General features: G+C 34.4%; 2 protein-coding genes across 2 annotated transcripts; both read right to left on the reverse strand.

The window, feature by feature from the left end:
* Positions 1 to 4,636: 4,636 nt before the first annotated feature.
* On the reverse strand, positions 4,637 to 10,391 carry LOC114170247 ((-)-germacrene D synthase-like). Its single transcript, XM_028055735.1, has 7 exons — positions 10,242 to 10,391; positions 9,841 to 10,126; positions 6,262 to 6,637; positions 5,930 to 6,145; positions 5,703 to 5,841; positions 5,173 to 5,418; positions 4,637 to 4,930 (listed from the first exon to the last, which is right to left on the reverse strand). The coding sequence occupies exons 1-7, from the start codon at positions 10,389 to 10,391 to the stop codon at positions 4,637 to 4,639; spliced, it is 1,707 nt and encodes a 568-aa protein (XP_027911536.1).
* A 5,975-nt stretch (positions 10,392 to 16,366) lies between these two features.
* Positions 16,367 to 20,369, reverse strand: LOC114170668 (zinc protease PQQL-like). Its single transcript, XM_028056192.1, has 5 exons — positions 19,115 to 20,369; positions 17,504 to 17,652; positions 17,287 to 17,424; positions 16,834 to 16,998; positions 16,367 to 16,753 (listed from the first exon to the last, which is right to left on the reverse strand). The coding sequence occupies exons 2-5, from the start codon at positions 17,516 to 17,518 to the stop codon at positions 16,619 to 16,621; spliced, it is 453 nt and encodes a 150-aa protein (XP_027911993.1). The 5' UTR covers positions 17,519 to 17,652; positions 19,115 to 20,369; the 3' UTR covers positions 16,367 to 16,618.
* Positions 20,370 to 20,735: the final 366 nt, after the last annotated feature.

Below are 20,735 nucleotides of genomic sequence, written 5' to 3' on the forward strand. Positions count from 1 at the left end.
ATGCTCTAACACATCAACACGTGACCCTTACTCAGATCTGACCTGTGAGAGTGTACTTGAAAATTCTTCATTTTAAAGAAAATAATGAGAAATTAGTTAGAATATGGTATGATATTTAAGTTTAAAGGAAATAATAGTAGAAGTCTCTTATTACATGTGTTTTCCGAGACCTTTCATCAACAAACTGGTCAGATCCCTTGTCTAGATGAGTTTAGTAAAATACCTCATCAATATACGCCTCCTGCCCCAACTATTTTTCCTTTAACAAAATAAAGTGTTATATATATACATCAGTTTTAAAAAACGTAATTTATATCATAATATGTAAATAAAAAGAATTAAGGTTTATACCATACGAAGGGCATGCTCATGAGTGGTAATAGAACTACCTTTGTGTAGGGTCCCACCCTTTTCTGAAGCTATATTCCTTTGGGTTGTAGCACATTTTGTGATAATTGGCTGAATTCCAATATTCTAGCAATAGATTCCAAATATTTTCCCCAATCCAATAAGGCACTATCTTGCATTGCTAACATCTTTAAAAATCTTGGATAGTCTATGAGATGCTCTGCTATAGAAGTTTTTTCTAATTTGAGCTTCGTGCTCAAGTCTCCACTGAACCTTCGTTTGTAAAAATAAATATAGTACAAATCATCTTGACAACATAATATGCATGTTATTTAAAGTCTAATAGTAGTGAAAATCTATTTTGCATTTGACTTAAATACATTAATAAGGAATGAAAATAAGTTACATGATATTTTACGTTAAATCACTGCCAAAACGGTTCTTTGTCTTCTGGAGGTATTACTCCCCATGATGACCAAGGCGAAAGGAATTGTTGTTTAATAGATCTTGTGATGGCCTGAGAAGCAACTCTAGAAGGAACAAACCTCAATATAAATGAATAAAAGTCATAAAAAAGAAGCCAAGGCAAACTACAAATCATCTAATACAAATTAGTTTTTAAGATAATTGGATATTACCCTCGATTAAAAGGCTAAATCATCGGTCGATTAAGGAAAGGAGGGTCAAGATCATGAGATACTGAATTAGCAGCATATGATGTATTAGCAATATCAGGAGTGGGATTTGAGGATGAAGAAGGACTAGAAGTAGCGTGAACCACAATAAGGGATGGTCTTGTATGGGAAGGTTGTGGTGTGGGAACCACAATAGGGTGTGGTGTGGGTACCATAGTAGTGTGTGGTATGGGTACCACAATAGTGTGTGTTGTGGGAACCATAGTGGGGGATGTGGTGTGGTAGCCACAATAGGGTGTGGTATGGGTACCACAACTGGTAGCATCTGCTGGTTTGCCAGAGGTGTTAAAGGTCAGGTTGGGGGTTCAATTCCCACTGGTAACAACCCACCCAGTATGAATGGACAGAGAAGGGTGACAGGTTGGGGTGCATCGGGCTGTAGTAACCTGACATGGTCTGGGCGAGCCAAAGATGTTACAGAGAAGGTTTTGGAAGAAAAGAAAGATAGGAAACATAAACCCTAAACAGAAGAAGGAGAAGGGAGGAGGGGGAAGAAGATGAACCTATGGGCGCTATTTATAAATGAATTTTTGGATCGACAATTATTGACAAACTTTTATGTCAATAATTATCGATAGATTTTGTAGTCGGTAATTACCGACTGATTTTATTGATAGAACTTTCCATCGATAATTATTGACGAAACAAGATTTTTATTGATGATTATCTGTGACGCCAAGTGGAGTTCCCTAATACGAACCACAGTCCGTATTTCTCCAAAGACTACCAAACTCGTAGGATATAACCGAGGAGGGAAATGTTCCGGAACCCATCCGTATGAGCAACGATCTCGCACACTCCACTTGACTTCCAAAACCACCAGGCTACAATCTCGAGTGGCCATGTCTTACTCCAATACAAGTTACACTCATAATTGGGGCCCCAACAAAGAATTACATCAAAACCTTCATCCAAAGCTGTGTAGAACCCTCCACGTAGTCCAACTCTGCACTTGGAACAGCCAGGCACCACACATCGCGTTGTTAGGGGCACCCATGCTCCAGGCCGCCTGGCGGGCACCTTACGCCGCTAGGCGCCACGCGCCTTCCAAGACCTTTGTTAGTTTGCCTCCACCTGGCGAGACGACCCCCTTCCGCTAGGTGCCACACCTCCAAAGCTTCCCTATTTTTCCCTTTGTCGTCTAGCTTCTCATCTCGTGCCGCTAGGCGCCACACCAGTAGTGTCACTGATATTGGTTTTTGACAATTTGGGACTGGTTCCAAGGAACGCTAAGCATGCAATACAATTCATAACACACTTACGGTTATCCAGTCAAATCCCTATGACTAATTTATAATACAACACATTCATAGTTTCACAATTAAGGTCATACCTTTATTCAAATATAATGTAATCCATTATATCCTCATTCCTTTACTAAATAAAACATGCCACATTCAAGGGAAATCAACATCAAAATTGATACGTAATGGTAGTTGCAACACACACTGACCAACATCACAATTAAAACAAAATATTGTGTTTACATGCATATCATCCCAATTACTATCTTTTCAAATATATAATTAATTATCTTACATGCAAGGTTTCCTTCCCACACTTTATGTTCAATTACCTAAAATCTTGCACGAATTTTCCATATAACCCACCAAGGACACCTAACATGAATCAAAAACCAAATGCTCATTGCATTGTTGAGTCGCCTAGCGGAAGTTCCTGTACCACCAAGCGGTGCAATCAAAATTTGGGAAAATCCCATATTTTCCAACACCTACGCGCACCCGAAACCCTAAGCATTCATTCAACACAAGTTTTGGTACATCTATAGGGTCCCATCTAAATAGTAGGGTTCATATTCGTTCCAATTAACAACATTTTCATGAAAATAAGGTGTCAATCATAAGGACAAATCAGGTTTATTGATCCCCAATCCCAACATGAACCCTAATCCCCCAATCCTGCCAAATTCATGTAATTTTCACCAAATAGACAATTGCGGATAATAATTCATCATGCCAATCATATACGTACATGTAGAAATCCAATCCAAACATCACAACACTACTGAAACACCAAAAACTAGGGAATTTGGGCAAGCCAGTTCATAGCGCTTGGCAGTTAGTACATAGCCGCCAAGCGGTGCATAAAAAAACCAAAAAAAAGGTTCTGGAGGCATGAGTCGCCTGGCGGGCCTTCAACGTCACTAGGCGGTTTCTAGAAAATTCTAGAAACACAAGCAGTTTATAGATTTTTGACAGAATCAGGTCCATTCATGCATTTCGTATATCACATACTCATATAATTAAACGCAAAATCACGAGTGGAACTCCCCTAACTTGGATCCTTGCTAAGTTTAATAAATCCTTGAGTTCCCCCTTGATCAACACTAGCCTCCTTTTCTCTTCCAGTACTTCCACACTTCCTCCCACTCACTAACCAGCTACTACCCTCAATTTTCGCTCCTCACAGTGCACCCCAATGCCTCCAAACACCCTTTCTCTCACCCTTAATTGGTTCCTTAATCATGTCTTAATTAGGGTTAATGGCCATAAAACGAAAATGGATATTTACTGAGCATAATAATCATTAAAATGCTATTTTGGCACAACTTTCCCAGCCTTCCTAGTTGCCCACTAATGGCTAGGGTTACATTCATGCCAAAAAGAAATTTGGAAAGAAAAAAAAAAGAACTTAGTTCGCACAAACCACTCCTCAAACATATTATAAAAATTCCACAATTAAAATAGCACACAAATTGGCATACATAGGACTTGAACCCAAGTCCTTTTAACACAAAGAAGTACTCTTAACCATTTGAGCTAGTATTTTTTCACATTATAAAAGTTAGCATTTAATGTCATAAAGGCTTCCATTATCTGCATTTATTAAATAATTATTTATTTAATTATTTAAATTCTTCGGGTCTTACAACGATAAATTTTTTACCGTCGATAATCCGTCAATAATTTTGATTTACCTACGGATTTTAAACATTACTAACAAATTTTGACTATCAGTAATATCATTTTTTCTTGTAGTGAGTTAAGATTAATCCCATTTAAATATTCCCAATAGGGTTTATATCAATATTAATATTAGTTTTTCTTATACTGAATTCCCATACTAAAACATGTCACTTAGTATGAGTGAAGTAGAATCCTTCTCTCTATATCCATAAACAACAAAACAACAAAAATATCTATACGAGATAAAAAGATAAAGGTGTATATATAAGTTATCATAACCTCAACCTCTAGTCATTCTAAAACTTTTCAATATATCACCATAGTATGTTATGAAAATATATAATATTTATTTAGAAAGTCGTATTTAGATAACTTCAAAGCAAATTAAAAACTAATAGCATCCCCAATTATAACATTTAACTTGTTAATATTTACTTCAGTTGTTATATATCTTAAAGAAAAATGCATTTTCATTGTCCAAAAGTGATCTTCAATATCTCTAAAAGGAAGTGATTATTAATTGACAGTTTTTTTTTGGCAAATCTTTATTTTTTACCAACTTGTCAAACAATTCAAAAGGTGATATGCAAGCAACCTGGAGTTTCAAGCCTATCATTACACAAAATGTAGATCACAAATAATTAATAAAAGAACAAAGCTTTTAGTTTATACAGACATCTTTTTAACTAATAAGGTTTCAATATGATCTTTCATTATCCCTCCTGCATTTGTATAGATATCTTCATCTTTGTAAAGCACGTCGATTACACGTGCAAAGTTGACCGCACGCATAAGAATTTTCATTGGTACTTGAGTAGGAGCTAAGCATGCATCGTTTATGTCCTTCCAAGCATTCTCAACTAACTTGAATAGTTCTTCGATGGCACATTTCCTTGAGATTTTATGATCCTTCATATAGCATTGAATGCTTGAAACAACATGTTGTCTCTCCTGTTCAATCTTCAAAAACAAAAATAGCAACAAAAACAAAAAACAAAATCCAAAAAAAAATCAATATTAATAGCTAATATATAACGGTCTTAGCAATTATTATCAAGTCTTTCTCTCCCAAAATTTTAAGAGTTTTGCAATTGCCAACTCTTAATATAAGATAAAGAAAATGTTTCTTAAAAAATCAAATTACTTATAAGTGGATCATACACAACCTAGTTGATAGAAATTAATTAGAGTCAAGGGTGCACCTCATCTCCAACAATGTCATCCGAGATCCTAGCCACAACTGCAGAAGCTGCAATAATTACTGGCTCATTTGTTGCCCATATAAGATCTTGCTCTGTTGAATCTTCCATGCCTAGGAAAGATGCGGTAATCAACAAAGGGTAACCGCCAGACGTTCTTCTTACTTGCATGTATTCCTCCAATGTTGGAGTGTGGTTGGAATGGCACCATCTTGCCTCAGCCATGTGAGATTGGACTAGTCTTTTCATCTAGAATTAAAGTACAAATATATAATATTGAGAAATATATTCCATACTATTCATTTGATAAAAGAAAAACATGGTCAACTTACAAAGTTACCTTCAATGTCTCTGCAACTATCTAACTTCTAATAAAATAGTAATGTTTGAATTATTCTATTTATCTTAATTTAAGAAAAAAATATTCAGTTTATATTTAAGAGATTAAAAAAAATAGAAAAGAATATTTGATTTATCTTCTTTGTATTACTTGAATACAGAATAAGGAAAAATTAATGAAACTATAATTCTACCTCTTTCTTGACATACTTGATGCAATACACTTTTCCTTCCTTTCTCATCTCCAGCTCAATTTCTTCAAATACATCCAAAATTGCTTTATAACATAATTGCATGTATTTTGGGAGATCAACCAAGCAACAAATATCCCACCTGCTAACATTGAGATAGTTATCTTTAATGATATATTGGTAGAATTAAGCTAATGATATACTATTTGTCATTTTTTTATGTGCCTAACCTCTCAACTGCATTGGTGAATAGCTCAAGTTCTTCTATGGTTCCATAAGCATCGTATATATCATCAATGATGGAAGCTAGAGCTGTTAATTTTGTTGTTATCCATCTACAATATTGTGGCTCAAAGTACACTCCTATATTCCAAAAACAACATTCTGTGATCCTATCTCTTGTAAAAGGTAAATTGGTTGAGACATCTAAATCCTTTGCCCACCATCTGAATCACAAACAAATAACATTCAGGTTTCAAAGACAAAAAAAGAAAAAATAAATATTTAAGTGATACTTATTGATCTATACAATGAAAGGTAATATGTTTGAGGAAGATATTACTTGGTTAGACTGCTAACTTCTTCCAAATGTATCTCCTGTAGCTTGTTAAAATCTAATTTTGCAAATGTTAACAACTTTTCATCGTGAGATGGATCTTCTTCATAGAAAGACATATAATATGTTGCTTCCAACCTAGGCAAACCTCGACGAAGTGATTGTCTTAAGCTATGTTCAACTCGTGCCGCAAGAGAAGAACTTAATTGAGTGGTTACAGACTTAGTTAACTGCTCTAGACTGAACTTGTGTGCTTCTTCAAGTACGTCTTCTCCATGACATCTTAGTTGGGTTGCTTCATACAGGCTTAACATTCCTTCAATGTCATCGGTTAAGCTTCCCTTAAACTTTCCGGTTTGGTCTTCGAATTTGCAAAATATACCTGTTTAATCTATAAACATGTGTTAATTTACAGGTGTACATTTAACTGTATAACTATTACAAGGGATACTACCACATTATTGACTTACACATTCAAATCAAACATTTTGTATAAGTTGGTTTGAGTTAACCTGTAAATCCAATCTTAAAAGTGAAAATTATATTTGATAGTTTTACAAAATATTTTACTTTTGTAGACAAGTTACCAGTATGGGAAGCTTCATAAAAAATTATAATATTTTGATAAGTTGTACTCCATCAACACAACTTCAACAATGAATTTTGTAGAAGTTGTGCGCGCCAGAGACGACATTTGATTTAAATTTTCAAAGTCTGTAGTCGTGTACCTTATACGCAATTTTTGTGTAAGAGGTGATCCTAGAAGTCGTGAGGGAAAGAACAAATTTCAATTTTTTGTTTTAAATTGAAAGTTGTGTACACAATGCACGACTTGTAGGAAAAAACTGATGAACTGAACCTTAAAAGGAATGTTTTGGGGATGAGGTTCTCGTTGATGTAGTAATTGCATGCGATAAGAGTTATGGAAGGATTCCAAAGCCAATAAACGACACAACTAATCAACGGAAGCAGAAGCTGGGGATATCTTACCGAACCTTACACAAAAGTCGTACGTAGCATACAAGACTTTTGATTAAGAAAAAAAAAAGATTGCAAATCATTTTCCTTACTACAATTTCCGTTTATTAGATTTTATAAATAAGTCATGTGTTGTATACAAGACCTCTAATTTCAAACAAAAAATTAAAATTTTTTCTCTCTCCTCATACCTTCAATGGATCACCTCTTACACAAAATTTGTGCATAGGGTACACGGTTTATGACTCCGAAAATTTAAATAAAAAGTCATCTCTGGAACTCACGACTTCTATGAAATTCATTTTTGAAGTCGTATGTTAATGGGACACAACTTGCTCAAAAGTTGTAATTTTTTTCTGAACCTATCTATTAGTAACTTGTCTATAAAAAGAAACCATTTCAGAAAAAAAAAATTATTTATCTGAGGCAGAGGTTGTTAAGTTTAGATGACTCGGAAATTTGTTCCGACACAAACATGTATGTGTTTTGCGTGTCATTGATTTGAGATATTCATTTTACATATTTAGCTAATGATTCTCATTCTTTATCCCAAAATAAATTCAGGTGTCAATTTGGCCCAGCCCACAAGGCTTGGCCCTGGCCCATGTGGGTTAGGGTTAAAAATGCCCACATTAAAAAAAAGTCCCATTAAAGAAGCTCACAGGGCCAAAAATCCTATAAAAGCCCTGTGGGTCAGGGCTAACCCATGGGCTTTCATCTTCAAAATGAAAAATATATTATTTTTTAAAATATATTATTATATGTGGGACAAGACCAACGACTCGGACAAGCACGAAGACCCGAATAGGCCCAATTACCTAGACCTGCCCGACGACCCCGAAAAGCTCGACGACCCAGACGGGTCCAACGATCCGAACGGGCTTGACAATCTAGATAGGCCTGACGGGCCCGATGACCTGGACGAGCCCGATGACCTGAACAAGCCCGATGCCTCGGACGAGACCGACTATCTGGACAGGACCGACGACCCAGACGAGCCCGTCGACCCAGAGTTGCCCGACGATCCGGACGGGCCCGACGACCTAGACTAACCCGATGACCCGGACGAGCCCGACTACCTGGATGGAACTAACGACTCGAAGGGGGCCTACAACCCGGACAGGCCCGTCGAGCCGAACAGGCCCGACGATCCAGACAAGCCCGACGACCCAGACGGGCCCGACGATCTAGATGGGCCGGTCGACTCGAATGGGCCCGACGACCTGAACGGGATCGATGACCTGGACAGACCCGAGGACCTGCACAGGCCCGACGACCCGAACGAGCCCGAAGATCTAGACAAGCCTGACGAGCATGACTTGCCCGATGACCAAGACAAGCCCGAAGACTCGAATTGACCTGACAATTTGGACAAGCCCAATGACCAGGACTGCAGATTACCTAGACAGGATCGACGACCCGGACGGGCCCGTCGTCAGGCTGGTCCGGGTTGTCGGGTTCATCTGTGTCGTTGATCCTGTTCGGGTCGTCCAGCTCGCTCGGATTGGCAGGACCATCCAGGTTGTCGTGCCCGTCCGGCTCGTTGGGTCCGTTCGAGTTTTCGGGCTCATCCGTTTTGTTGGGTTGTCCGGATCGTCGATGTATTCTACATTGTCGTGCTCGTCCATGTCATCGTGATTGTCCAAGTCGTCGGGCCCGTCCCAATCGCCAAGCCTCTCGGTGTTATTAGGCATCTCTAGGTCTTCAGACTTGTCTAATTTGTTGTCCCGATTTGGGTCTTCGAGCTTTAGGGCCCGTCCGGGTTGTCAAGCCCGTCTGGAGCTTCAAACTTGTCCGGGTGATTAGACATGTTTGGCTTGTTGGGCCTGTTTGGGTCTTCAAACCTGTCCGGGTCGCTCGATTTGATCTTTGACTCTGGCTTAATGTAGTATTATTTGGGGGACCTAACCCACCTTAGCCCTAGTCCTAACCCACTAGAGAGGGGACTTTGGGGGCTGGGACTTTTTTTTAGGCCTTCATTTGGAGGCCCCTAAAAGGAAGCTTTATAAAAAGTGGGTCAGGACTGACCCATAAGCTAGGAACCAAATTGACGCCTCTAATCAAACCAAGGCAAACTTTATCACCACTAATATGCGAAAGCCATGTCATGGTCACATATACATCAATATACATTTATGTCGTTGTCTACTTTTGTCTTTCTCTTACATATATATTTAACTTCATCCTCATTATTTTATTCCACTAGTTTGTCTGATCCCAGACCACGTTTTTTCAATAGTTAAATTTGTAGTCAAAATTATTATAATTTATAACTTTTTTTCTATTTTTCTTTTTATTTATTTGAAAAAAAATTCAGACATGCATCCTACCTATGTCTGTTTCAAACCAACTTGGACTTGATTAACTCATTTCTTATTCATCTATGCAACAAAAGTGTCAAAATTTTATTCAAACAAAGTATTTAAATTTGCCTAGACAGATTTTTCCCATAGTTGACTCGACTACACTCATATGGAGAAACAAAGACATCTCTGAAGTAGACTAATGAGTAAACTCAAACAAAAAATTTAATACCATCGTAGTGAGTTGAACAAGAAATTATTATTCTTTGAAAAGTAAATTTGGTTAATGGTCATGAAAACATACTCGGAGAAATTCGGTATCCATGTTGTCTAAGCAGCCGAAAGAGTAGAGCCGTGTGGTAAAGATCATCATTGTTAGCTATGATATCATTGTCCTTTGTTGAAATCTCATAAATTCGACATAGAGCACTGTCAATTTCTTGCTCAAAATGGTAAGACACACCCAAACGTTGGACTGAATCAATGAAGTTTAATTTAAAAGAGAAATTGTTATCATCAATCGGTGAGACAAGCCTCTTCCTCACGTCCTCTTTTAGTAGTTTAGCTTGTTCAATACTGCTATCACTTTCCTGCATGAAGTAGTAATGAAAAGGCCATCATATGAAATGTTTTATCTACACAGATAAAAATGTTAAATCCATGAACATGTAACATCTTAGCTAAAGAGGTTGAAAAAGTAAATACAGCGGAAGAAGGAACATAGGAAAGAAAGCGATCGCCCCAAACGGAGGGATGAAAATTTGCAGTGGGTCGAGTGAAGGGAGGTTTTTCACCACTGACAGAAGTTGGAAGTGATAAGCCACCGTTAGACATGGTTTGTTGGGGAGTATGCATATAATGTACGTAATGAAGTTCAAACACGCTTCTTAAATAGTGTTTTTGTGCCTCTCATGTATCATATACGAGACACACACTTATACATCACATATACATGAGGTTTTAAATTTAGAATATGTATTTTTTATTCCATCACATAATTATGACATTATATAAATAAATAAATAAATCAATGTTTTCAAAGCTTTCAAAAATATAAAATGTTCAATCATCTATTCATATCTTTAATTTCATTCTTACATAAAATTAGAAATTGAAAAAGTATAATTTCACCATTACATAAAATTAGAAATTGAAAAAGAATATAAAATTTTCCACCATTATGTGAAAAAAAAAAATCAAGCAAAACGTAAAGAAAAAAACATTGCCTCACATGCCAAGAATAAAATATTAAGTGGAAAATGGTGAGACCCACTATAATTTAATTAATATGTGGGTCTACGTTAATACAACACAATAAGCATAGAAAAAACGTGATGCTACAATAGACAGCAAACCTAAAGGCGATAAGAAAATAGTGGTGGCTAATCTGAAGGTTATAGATTTAACAAAATGTCGAAATTCAGTTTAAAATAAAATTCAAAAGATAAAACCAAGATGTTACAGAAATATAAAAAATGATAATTAGATGTTAAAAATAAAATCTTATATTCTTAAAAGATGTTGAAAAAAAATCATAAAGATATTGTTCTCCCAAGTACTCTTCATTGATAATTGAGTAGGATTAAGGTATTCTTCATTAATGTCCTTCCAAGTACTCTCTACCAACTTATGCATATACAACACAAAAAGCATATAAGAAACGTGATGCTACATTAGCATGTATGGACGGACCCGAGAAAAACAAAGGTGATAAGAGGATCATTATCCTTCTTGCAAAATCGATAAGAAAATAGTGGTAGCTATAATGTGAAGGTTATAGTTTACAATATCAAAATATAGAAATTCAGTTTAAAATAAAAGTAAAAAGATAAAACCAAGATGTTACAGAAATATAAAAGAAGAAATGTTTTTTTCTTTTAAAAAGTTGAAAAAACAGCTCATAAAAATATTTTTCAAGAATAAATCTAAAAATGCGCAAAAAGACATATAATAAGGAGAAGGTGTTAAATTGAAAGGCAATATATGATGCTTAGAGATATATTTGGTACATTTGATCTTTATTTACTCGTCATAAATTCCATTAGGTTTATATTTAATTTTTTAATCGCTTGATTAAAATTTGTTAATAATGTTAATCGTATTCAATTGGAATATTAAACTCGTTACCCTTTGTATACTTTATATTTCTTTATATATATATATATATATATATATATATATATATATATATATATATATTTTGAGATGCATAAGCTATTCTTTTTCGTTATATTAATGTCAACAGTAAAAAAAAAAAGGTTGTTTTAATAATCACTTGTTTAAGTCGCTAAACAGATAAAATTTTATCGAAAATAGAAAATGAATAGAAATAATAACAAAAATTCTAATTGTAAATTAATTAAAGACCGATTTAAAAATCGATGAGTAACTACGGATATTTTGATCGCCATAAGAATTATTAACATTTTATTCTTGTAGACCAATTTAGTAAAAAAAATTCAATAACCAATTCAGGGGCTAGTATAAAAAAGTTTAAAGACTTTTTTTAAGCGCTAACGGAGAATATATATATATATATATATATATATATATATATATATATATATATATATATATATATATATATATATAATAACTTTATAAATACAATTCGTAAATATAGAATCATATAAAATTAAAAGACTTGCCAACTATATTATTCCTCCTACACCAATGCAAATTTTTCAAAAGCTATCTTTTATTTCCCTGTCCTACATCATCTATCATGAAATAAAGACTGTTATCAGCATAAAATCAATGACTAGCGGAATGTATCAGAGTATCCTAATACATGGGAAATTTACAGTAGAATAATTTTTATATATATTTTTATAATATTTATTTTTTACATTCAATTTCGTAGGTAATACTTCGTATAAAAAAAATTTATATATATTTTTATGATATTTATTGTTTACTCACGAAATTTTTTGTGTAATTTATCTTTTTATACCCATAAACTTTAATGTTATTTATGAACTTCTTTTGTAGATGAAACGAATTTCTACAATAAAAATTTTATAGATAATGTTTTGTTAGATAGTAAGCAATTTTCTTGTCCTACTTTTACTCCCTTATTGCGTTGAGTTTTGTTTCTCTCTTCTCTCTCGTTTTTCTTCGTTTTCTCTTTCATTTTAGCCTCTAAGTAACCCAAAAAAAGTGATGTGTTTTGGTGTTGCCATTTCAGTCCAAGTACGTTGTAGTACCGTCATTGACACAATGATGTATTTTGGAAGTTTTGGGTTACCTATCATGGCTATTGGTTTTAAATTTTTTATATCATGTTTATTTTATTATTTGAAATATATATATTTTGTATGCTTAATATGTTGAATTATATATATTTTTTAAAATAGGTTAATTGTAAGTTTAAATTTAGTTTAATTGAAATTGTTGTTATAGTTTCTCGTTTGAGATTGAATAAAAAATTATATATTTTATAACACCCTAATTTTTCGTTTTCTAAGATTTAAACTAACACAAATTTTATATTTAAATAAAACATTTATTCCTTTTTTATTGAAATTCTTAATAAAAAAAAATCACAGTTTTACAATCATAAACCTTATTAAAAAGAAAAATATAAGACTAAAAGATTGTCCCAAACATATATCGACCACTTTCACTAGTGTTGTGTATCTTCCTCAACACTTATTCTGTAACATTCCAATTTTAGCAGCTTAAAACTAATAAAAGGGTGTTTCATCATAATTTCCAAACAGATAATCCAATGTACAAAATATATTAATACAATCTTACAAAACATATGACTATAAAAATTGTACTACACCTAGGCGGCCTAACCTGACTACAGCCATGAGATCCATGAGATCCGCTTACACAGCCCTTAAGGACGCAAACTATGATAATATATGTCGAACAATCAATAGTAAGCGGCCTAAGCCACCTACTCGAGCAAATGGAACGAGAACTTGCTAAACCTAAAACACTACGAACTAGGATCCTAGGGCCCTCAATAACCAAAACTATGGGACCTGGGCTTGGCCCAGGCCCAGCTACGGCCTAGTCAAATGCCCAGCCCATGACGTGGCTAGACATAATTAATAATCTATAAATACACATGGATCCCACGAATTAAAGGTACGCATTCATTAATTTCCTAATCATGAGATTTAACTTTTTGAGAATCCTTAACTGACTTGAGCGTCGGAGTCTCTTCCGCAGGTAACCCCTCCCGGGTCCAAATCGATCCAAACCGAGACACCAGCAGATAGCGCATACATACCAAAAGAAAGCTTGCTAGGGAGATTGCGAATTGAGGTAAGGTGATACTCGTGTCTGACATCTCTTATTTGTTCTCCGTAGGAACAAAAATATATCACTTATACACTTAAACTAAACTAATAAGATCTATACTTAAAACTGACCACTACTAAAGCTCCCACTGAAACCTCCTCCTCAACCTAAACGATGGTTCCTCATCCTCTAGAGGTATCTCAGATACTGCAACCACATCTACAACTGCTCCCACCGAATAAGTGATCATCGCAAAAGGAATACAAACAACACAAGATAGAAACACATAAGAAGGATAAGCTAATTTACAATAGAGATATTCATATATATATATATATATATATATATAAATACTTAAATCATGCAGAATACTTACATACATGTTATAAAACATATTTTTGATCTAAAATCACTCAAGTAGTTAATACTAAACTCAATTATTCGGATACAAGCATTGATGTCGATTTCTGGTAAGTTAAGCACTTGTGGCGGCATCTAATGCTCTACAGAGCCGTAGACATTACAACCCACAGGGTAAGTCCGTTAACACCTTTGGTCAAGGTAAAACCCTTAGGCTGAGACCTCTTATTTCTCTCACCACATGCCTCATCTTCGCTACTTGAGAAATTGATGGTCACTAGAGCATCAAGATAACTTTCAACCTGAACTCCTACATCAATGCTTACACTATAATTACCCCCATTTATTCCCCTCGAATTAGTATGCTCATATACTCATTCCTTAATCAATAATTTAAATAACAACCACAACAATTCAAATCATACTCAATTGACCACATAATGAGTAATTCAGATTCTGACCTGCTCGACCAGCGAGTAAAACTTGCCCAGCCACTGGCCCATGCTCGCCCAACGAGTAGCCTTCGCCCAACCACTAGGCTAGCTTTGGAAGTTCCTGACTTGGGAATTCAGCCAACGAGTAAGGACACGCCCAACGAATTTGCGAATCTACATAATTCTACAAATCAGCTCACTCGCCCAGTGAGTAATACTCACCCAACATGTAAGCAACGCTGCAAAATTATACAAAAACTTCTCTAACCCATTTTATACATCTTCAACCAATCCATACTACTAAAAAACTAGTGCATAGATCATTCAATTATCAAACATCAATCTATCAAATTATTCATACCAATTGAATGCAAAACACATCTAAACCCACAATTATTCTCAAATAATAGGACAAAACACATATCTTCATAGTTTTCAACATCACAAACAATCATGCATATCAGATACATCAATCAATCCTAAATTAAACATACAATGTATATTTCTAACAGATCCGAGTACTATGATTAACAAATTAGCCTCCCTTACCTGATATCCTACTTAAACAGTTCCATGAATGTCAAACACCTTTAACTCGACAGGATGATGTATCTACATTTAGAAATATCATAAGGACGATCAAGGCATATTGTTATGATCACTGATCAGCGGAGACTCATACTGATGAATAAAATGACGCATGCAAGCAAAAGAGAACTCACATGCAACAAAAAACAAAAATAGACCAAAAGAGAGCGAAAACTCACCTTACGTTAATGAAGAAACTAATTGATCCAACTTGAAGAGCTCGCTGAGATTTTCCCACATAAATGCCTTGGCTTGTAGAGCTACCTTCCCAAATGAATGTAGTCGTCTAGTGAACCAACCACTCTAGAGCCCAAACCTCCACAAATCAACACAAGCTCAAAGAGTTACATGTATAGAGGAATTCAACGTCCTTCAAACTAACGACTGTATAAGAACCTAACATTCACACACTACAAAAATTTATATATTAGCTACGGAAAATTTCATAGCTGATCCGTAGCTAATCCATAGCTAAACCATTTTGCGACAGATTAACTATCAAATTGCTAGGGAATTTTTCGTAGCTAAATACAGGTAGCTAATTAGAGAGGGATAAAATCCGTAGCTAATCTGTAGCTAATTCATAGCTAATCTGTAGCTAATTCATAGCTAATCCTTCTCTATTCCCTCTCTAATTGAAGTAAAAAGGTTTTACAATTTCTAGCTAATTCATAGCTAATTCCTCTCTATTCCATCTTTAATTGAAGTGAAAAAATTTTAAAATTTCTAGCTAATCCGTAGCTAATTTGTCGCAATTATATTGTCGCTAATTTGTGGCTAAACTGTCGCAATTCTGTTCTCAATAATCTGTAGCTAATCTGTCGCAATTTTTCCCCGCTAATTTGTAGCTAATCTATCATAATTTTTCCCTCGCTAATCCGTAGCTAATCTATAACTAATTTGTTGTAATTTTTTTCTCGCTAATCCGAAGCTAATTTGTCGCAATTCTTTATCACTAATTTGTATCACAATTGATTAGTTAATTTATTGCAATTCTATTATTCTCCTACAAATATTATTTTGTTAATTGCAATTACTTAATTGTTATTCACTCTTTATTATGAGTCATGTCCATAAACCTATGCCCATAATAAAAAAAGAAGACAAAGAAAATAAATTATTCACAAAAAGTGTCTAAATACCTCCAATATTTGCAATACCTATTTAAAAAGGATAGATAATCAATCCTACAATTATCAAAGTATATCCATCCAACAGTACAAAACAACATAAAAGTTTCCACCAATGTATAATAGTTTTAGGACACAAAAGCATTGGAGGGTATCAATAAAAAGTAATGCATTAACACAATTAAAAGACAAACAAAGTTTTGGATTCTTTTTCATTCTTGTTTCTTCAAAACAGACAACAATTCTCTCTTAAAAGATTGCATTTGCTCTTGCATCTGTTGTTGCATAAATGCTTGCATTTCTGCTTGTGCCTTCATAAGTTTTGGGTTCTTGGATCAATGTTTCCAACAATCACAATAGTAAAAGTTGATGGATCTTTGAAACATGTACCGAAGAATTCACAAGCTTTCCGTGGATCAACCTTTTGTAGGTCACTTTTTCTAATAGGCTGCAAAACAAAGAATATGCTGAAAGTCAAAAGTAGATCATTTAGTCAATGGTTTAATTGTTGTCAGAAAGTAGCCATACCCGGAAAAAATAAGAGTTGCCATAGTGAAGCTCTTTTACACGGTTTGTAAAAGCAGTGTATGGATCCCTATCTTGAGCAGATACTGCTTCTTCAGCCATCTGCATAACTATTTTGATATCTTCTTCACCTGGTGTTAAATTTGTTGTAAACAGTTGATAGACAAGCTGGAATATGTAAGAAATAAACAAATATCATCAGAATAGGTAGAAAGAAGATTAGCGTGCGTAACATATAATAGTGGAATCGGGGTATGAGTTAGTAATACAGAATAGAAAAGAAAAGAAATATTAAGGTCTGCTTACTTGTTATTTAATTTTACTTTTTCATTATTAATAACAAAACCGTAAAATTTTTCAAAGAATTCTCTTCCTAGGGTTCTTGTTTTGAAAAAGTTCTTCTAAACAGCACAGTTACTTTACCAAACAAAAATCAAATGTGAATAAATAAAGCACCTGCGTATCAGATAAATCTCCAACTGCAATTATTGCCATATTGCATAAATGGTAACACTTCTTGTAAAAATGCTTCACAGTCTCTGAAGAAACCGTTCGAATCACTTTCTCTAGGCCAATTGCCAGTCGTTCAGCATACTGCAATACATTCAACACTTCACGAAATAACACCAATCAATATAAAACAATTCCCCAAACTGCAATCACATGTTCTAACCATTTTAATCAACATTGGCTAATAATATAGCAAGTAGCAAGTGTTATCCAATGAACATCCTACAGCCGCCCCCTGGCATTTCTGCTTCCCCTGTACTCTTCCAAGACAGCTCCTCTCTCTTTCGCCAAGTTATCCTTCGAAACTCGAATCTACAAACACAGAACAATCCATATACTATTTTTCAAGATGATCTTTTGAAAAATGCATTCTAACTAATTATATTTTTTTTCTTAAAAAAGAATTGTAAAGAAGAGTCTTAATAACATTTCACTGCTTCTGAATTGATTCAAAACAACCTGATAAAAAAGTCTACAATTAGAAAAAATCCCGCACATTTCACTAACAATAAATGTTACTTGAAATATACTTATTATATTCATGGATATTGAAACCAATCACTAATATAAAATAATAGCATCCAGAATATTGCTGAACTTGGGATTTTAGAATATAACAAAGGTTGAAAGAATATAACTGAACTTCTCAAGTATATATGAAAAGCACTGTAACAATTCAAGTCAAGACATGCAAATTGACCATTTATTCAAATAATATGATCTTAAAGCTTAGCTTGGCCAGTTTTAAAAATATAAAAGCTAGAATTGTTTACTTGTTCATGGTTTGATAATTATATTTCAATATAATTAATTTAGTATTTTGTGACATCATTTTACAAGAAATAAAAAAAATAAAGATTACAAATAAACTTTTTATGTATTTTATAATCTATCATAAAATATTCAAAAAATATGCCATTAAAAGAATTAATTCTAGAATAAGTTCAATGCTCTCTGAAATTTGAATTAATGGACATAGAAACAAACCGGTGAACTATCACCATTCACTTCATATTACACACACAAGATATTTGTAACCACTGGACAAGCTTAAAAAAATGAGTTTAGCTCACTTTATATTATCAAGCCTAAGTACAAGCTTGAGCTTGTTCGTTAAGTTAAAAGACAAGCTTGATCAATTGCTTAACAAGTTGAGCCCGAACGATGGCTTAACTCTTTTATGTCCATTGGCACAGGTATAGGCTAAGCTTTGAAATTCTCCAACTCATGATAGAAAATCAGGAGGTACATGCAACAGTTAGGACAAAAGTATGATGAAGCATATAATACTTGTAGTACAATACTACCTACTAGTTTCACACATATTAACAGTTTTCTTCATCACAATTAAAATGATTTCTAACATAGTCATTATCTTCACCATTAACTTCCTAATTTATTAACATTTTTCTTACCCACTAAATTTGTACAGAAGAGTTCCTAACCACAGACTGGATTCATTCTTGCTTAAATGAGTTAAAGTATTATGATATCATTTTAACACATTATTTTTAATGTTTTATTAGAATTTTGAAATACAATTCCCACACACTAACCAATTATACCCATACGATCCATATTCACAATTCCCTTAGCTGCAACACATACTATAAAATTAAGAAAATCATAAGCATCATTCCTCAAGAGGGAAAAAAAATGCATCTATCAATTTAAACACATCGACATAATACATTAAATACACAATTCACTAAAACCTTACATAAGAAATAACAAAAACAACGCCAACCAAAGAAACAAGCTCTCTGAAACTAACCTTCAAAGCACTAGAGACGAGACCAGAAGAGTCAGGCAGACTGCCTTCCTTAGCAATTACTAAACCAACAATACCTAAAACACAAAAACTTTAAGCGAAAAGAGAATGTGTTATAAGAAAATTACTTGAATATTTGCGCTTTGATTTCACATCCACTAAGCAAACTCGAATTCTTTTTCCTCCCTAGGAATTCCTATAATTGGTTTTCATCCTTATTAAAATAGACACACACAAATATTATCAGAACTAGAATCACATTGAAGCAAAAGTTAGTGGTCAATAATGGATATCAACACATGGACGCCAAAACATTTAAGCATATTAATCTTATTCAAAAGTAGTGCCATCAATTGCGGATCCACCACATCAAATTCCTAATTGACAAGTTGGTGCCTCGAGTCCCCCAATTTAGAAACCCTATTGCTCTTTTGAGTTTGTCTCGACACTTTTACTATGGCAAAGTCCAAGAAGCATCCTTCCCATGATGATTCCCAAATCTAAAATGCTAAGTGACTCCCTGAACTCGTCATTTACCAAAGGAGTGGAGGCAGGCCATGGAGTATGCATCGCGCCACACTAGCATCTCAAAGGGATTTCGTAAATGCTAATTAGAAATGATGATAAAAGAAAACAAAAGTAAAACAGACCTTACGTCACCACATCAAATTCCCTCGAAACTGCCCCTAACCCATATAAACCCTAATAACACACGCATCAAATCCATTACAACATGATTTCTGCTTCCTTCCCCCATACTAGGGTTTGCATGCACTTCTTTTTGATTTGTGAAGGGGCCCACTTCCACCAGAATTGTGTCGTCGGCAGAGGTCACAGCGTTCTAACAAGCCCCGAATTCGGCTCCAATACTCTCGAGGAATTTTACGATGTCGTGATTGGTGTATTTCTTGGTGGCACTGAACGCGAGGTATTTAACAATGTGAGCAATTCCGCGTTCATCCTCTTGTTCGAGAACTGATTTGCCGTAACCGATTTCACAATCAGCGATTCAGCATTGAATGATTCATAATACACGGCATATATGAATGGATAATTAGGTTAGGTTAGGTTATCGGCTACCCAGCCCTGACGACGAGAGCGAGAGCGGCTCTCATGCGAGGCTTGGAATTGCAACGAACGTAGTAGCGAAGGCCATTGTCGAGAGTAAGTTATCGATTAGGAGGAAGTGAACCCACAGTGAACAACAATGAGATTCAGATCCAAAATGAGAAAATGGCGAAAGAAGAAAAAGTTGGGAGTAGAAGAAACAATGTATGAGCGAATTTAAATGGAGAAAATTTGAATCGAAAATTGCTGATTCCACGAATTATCCCATACTTCTTTTTTTTATTATATTTGAAAAGCCTAAAGCCAGAGAATACTGTTGTTGATGTTAGTGTACGAATTACAACTTTTCTTATATTTCTAATTTTTAATTTCTAAAAATATTGTATTAGGTAAATGTTATTTTTCATTTTAAAAAATGATATTTATAAATAAAAATTAACTTATATATAATAAAATATATCTTGATAATATGTTAGTATATTAGTTTTTTATTGTTTTTCGAAAATTTATTTTCCTCATAATAATATTTTAAATATAATTTCTATTTGTTAGTTAT

This window comes from Vigna unguiculata, chromosome 11 (assembly GCF_004118075.2).
Source record: "Vigna unguiculata cultivar IT97K-499-35 chromosome 11, ASM411807v1, whole genome shotgun sequence".
Taxonomy (NCBI): Eukaryota; Viridiplantae; Streptophyta; class Magnoliopsida; order Fabales; family Fabaceae; genus Vigna; species Vigna unguiculata.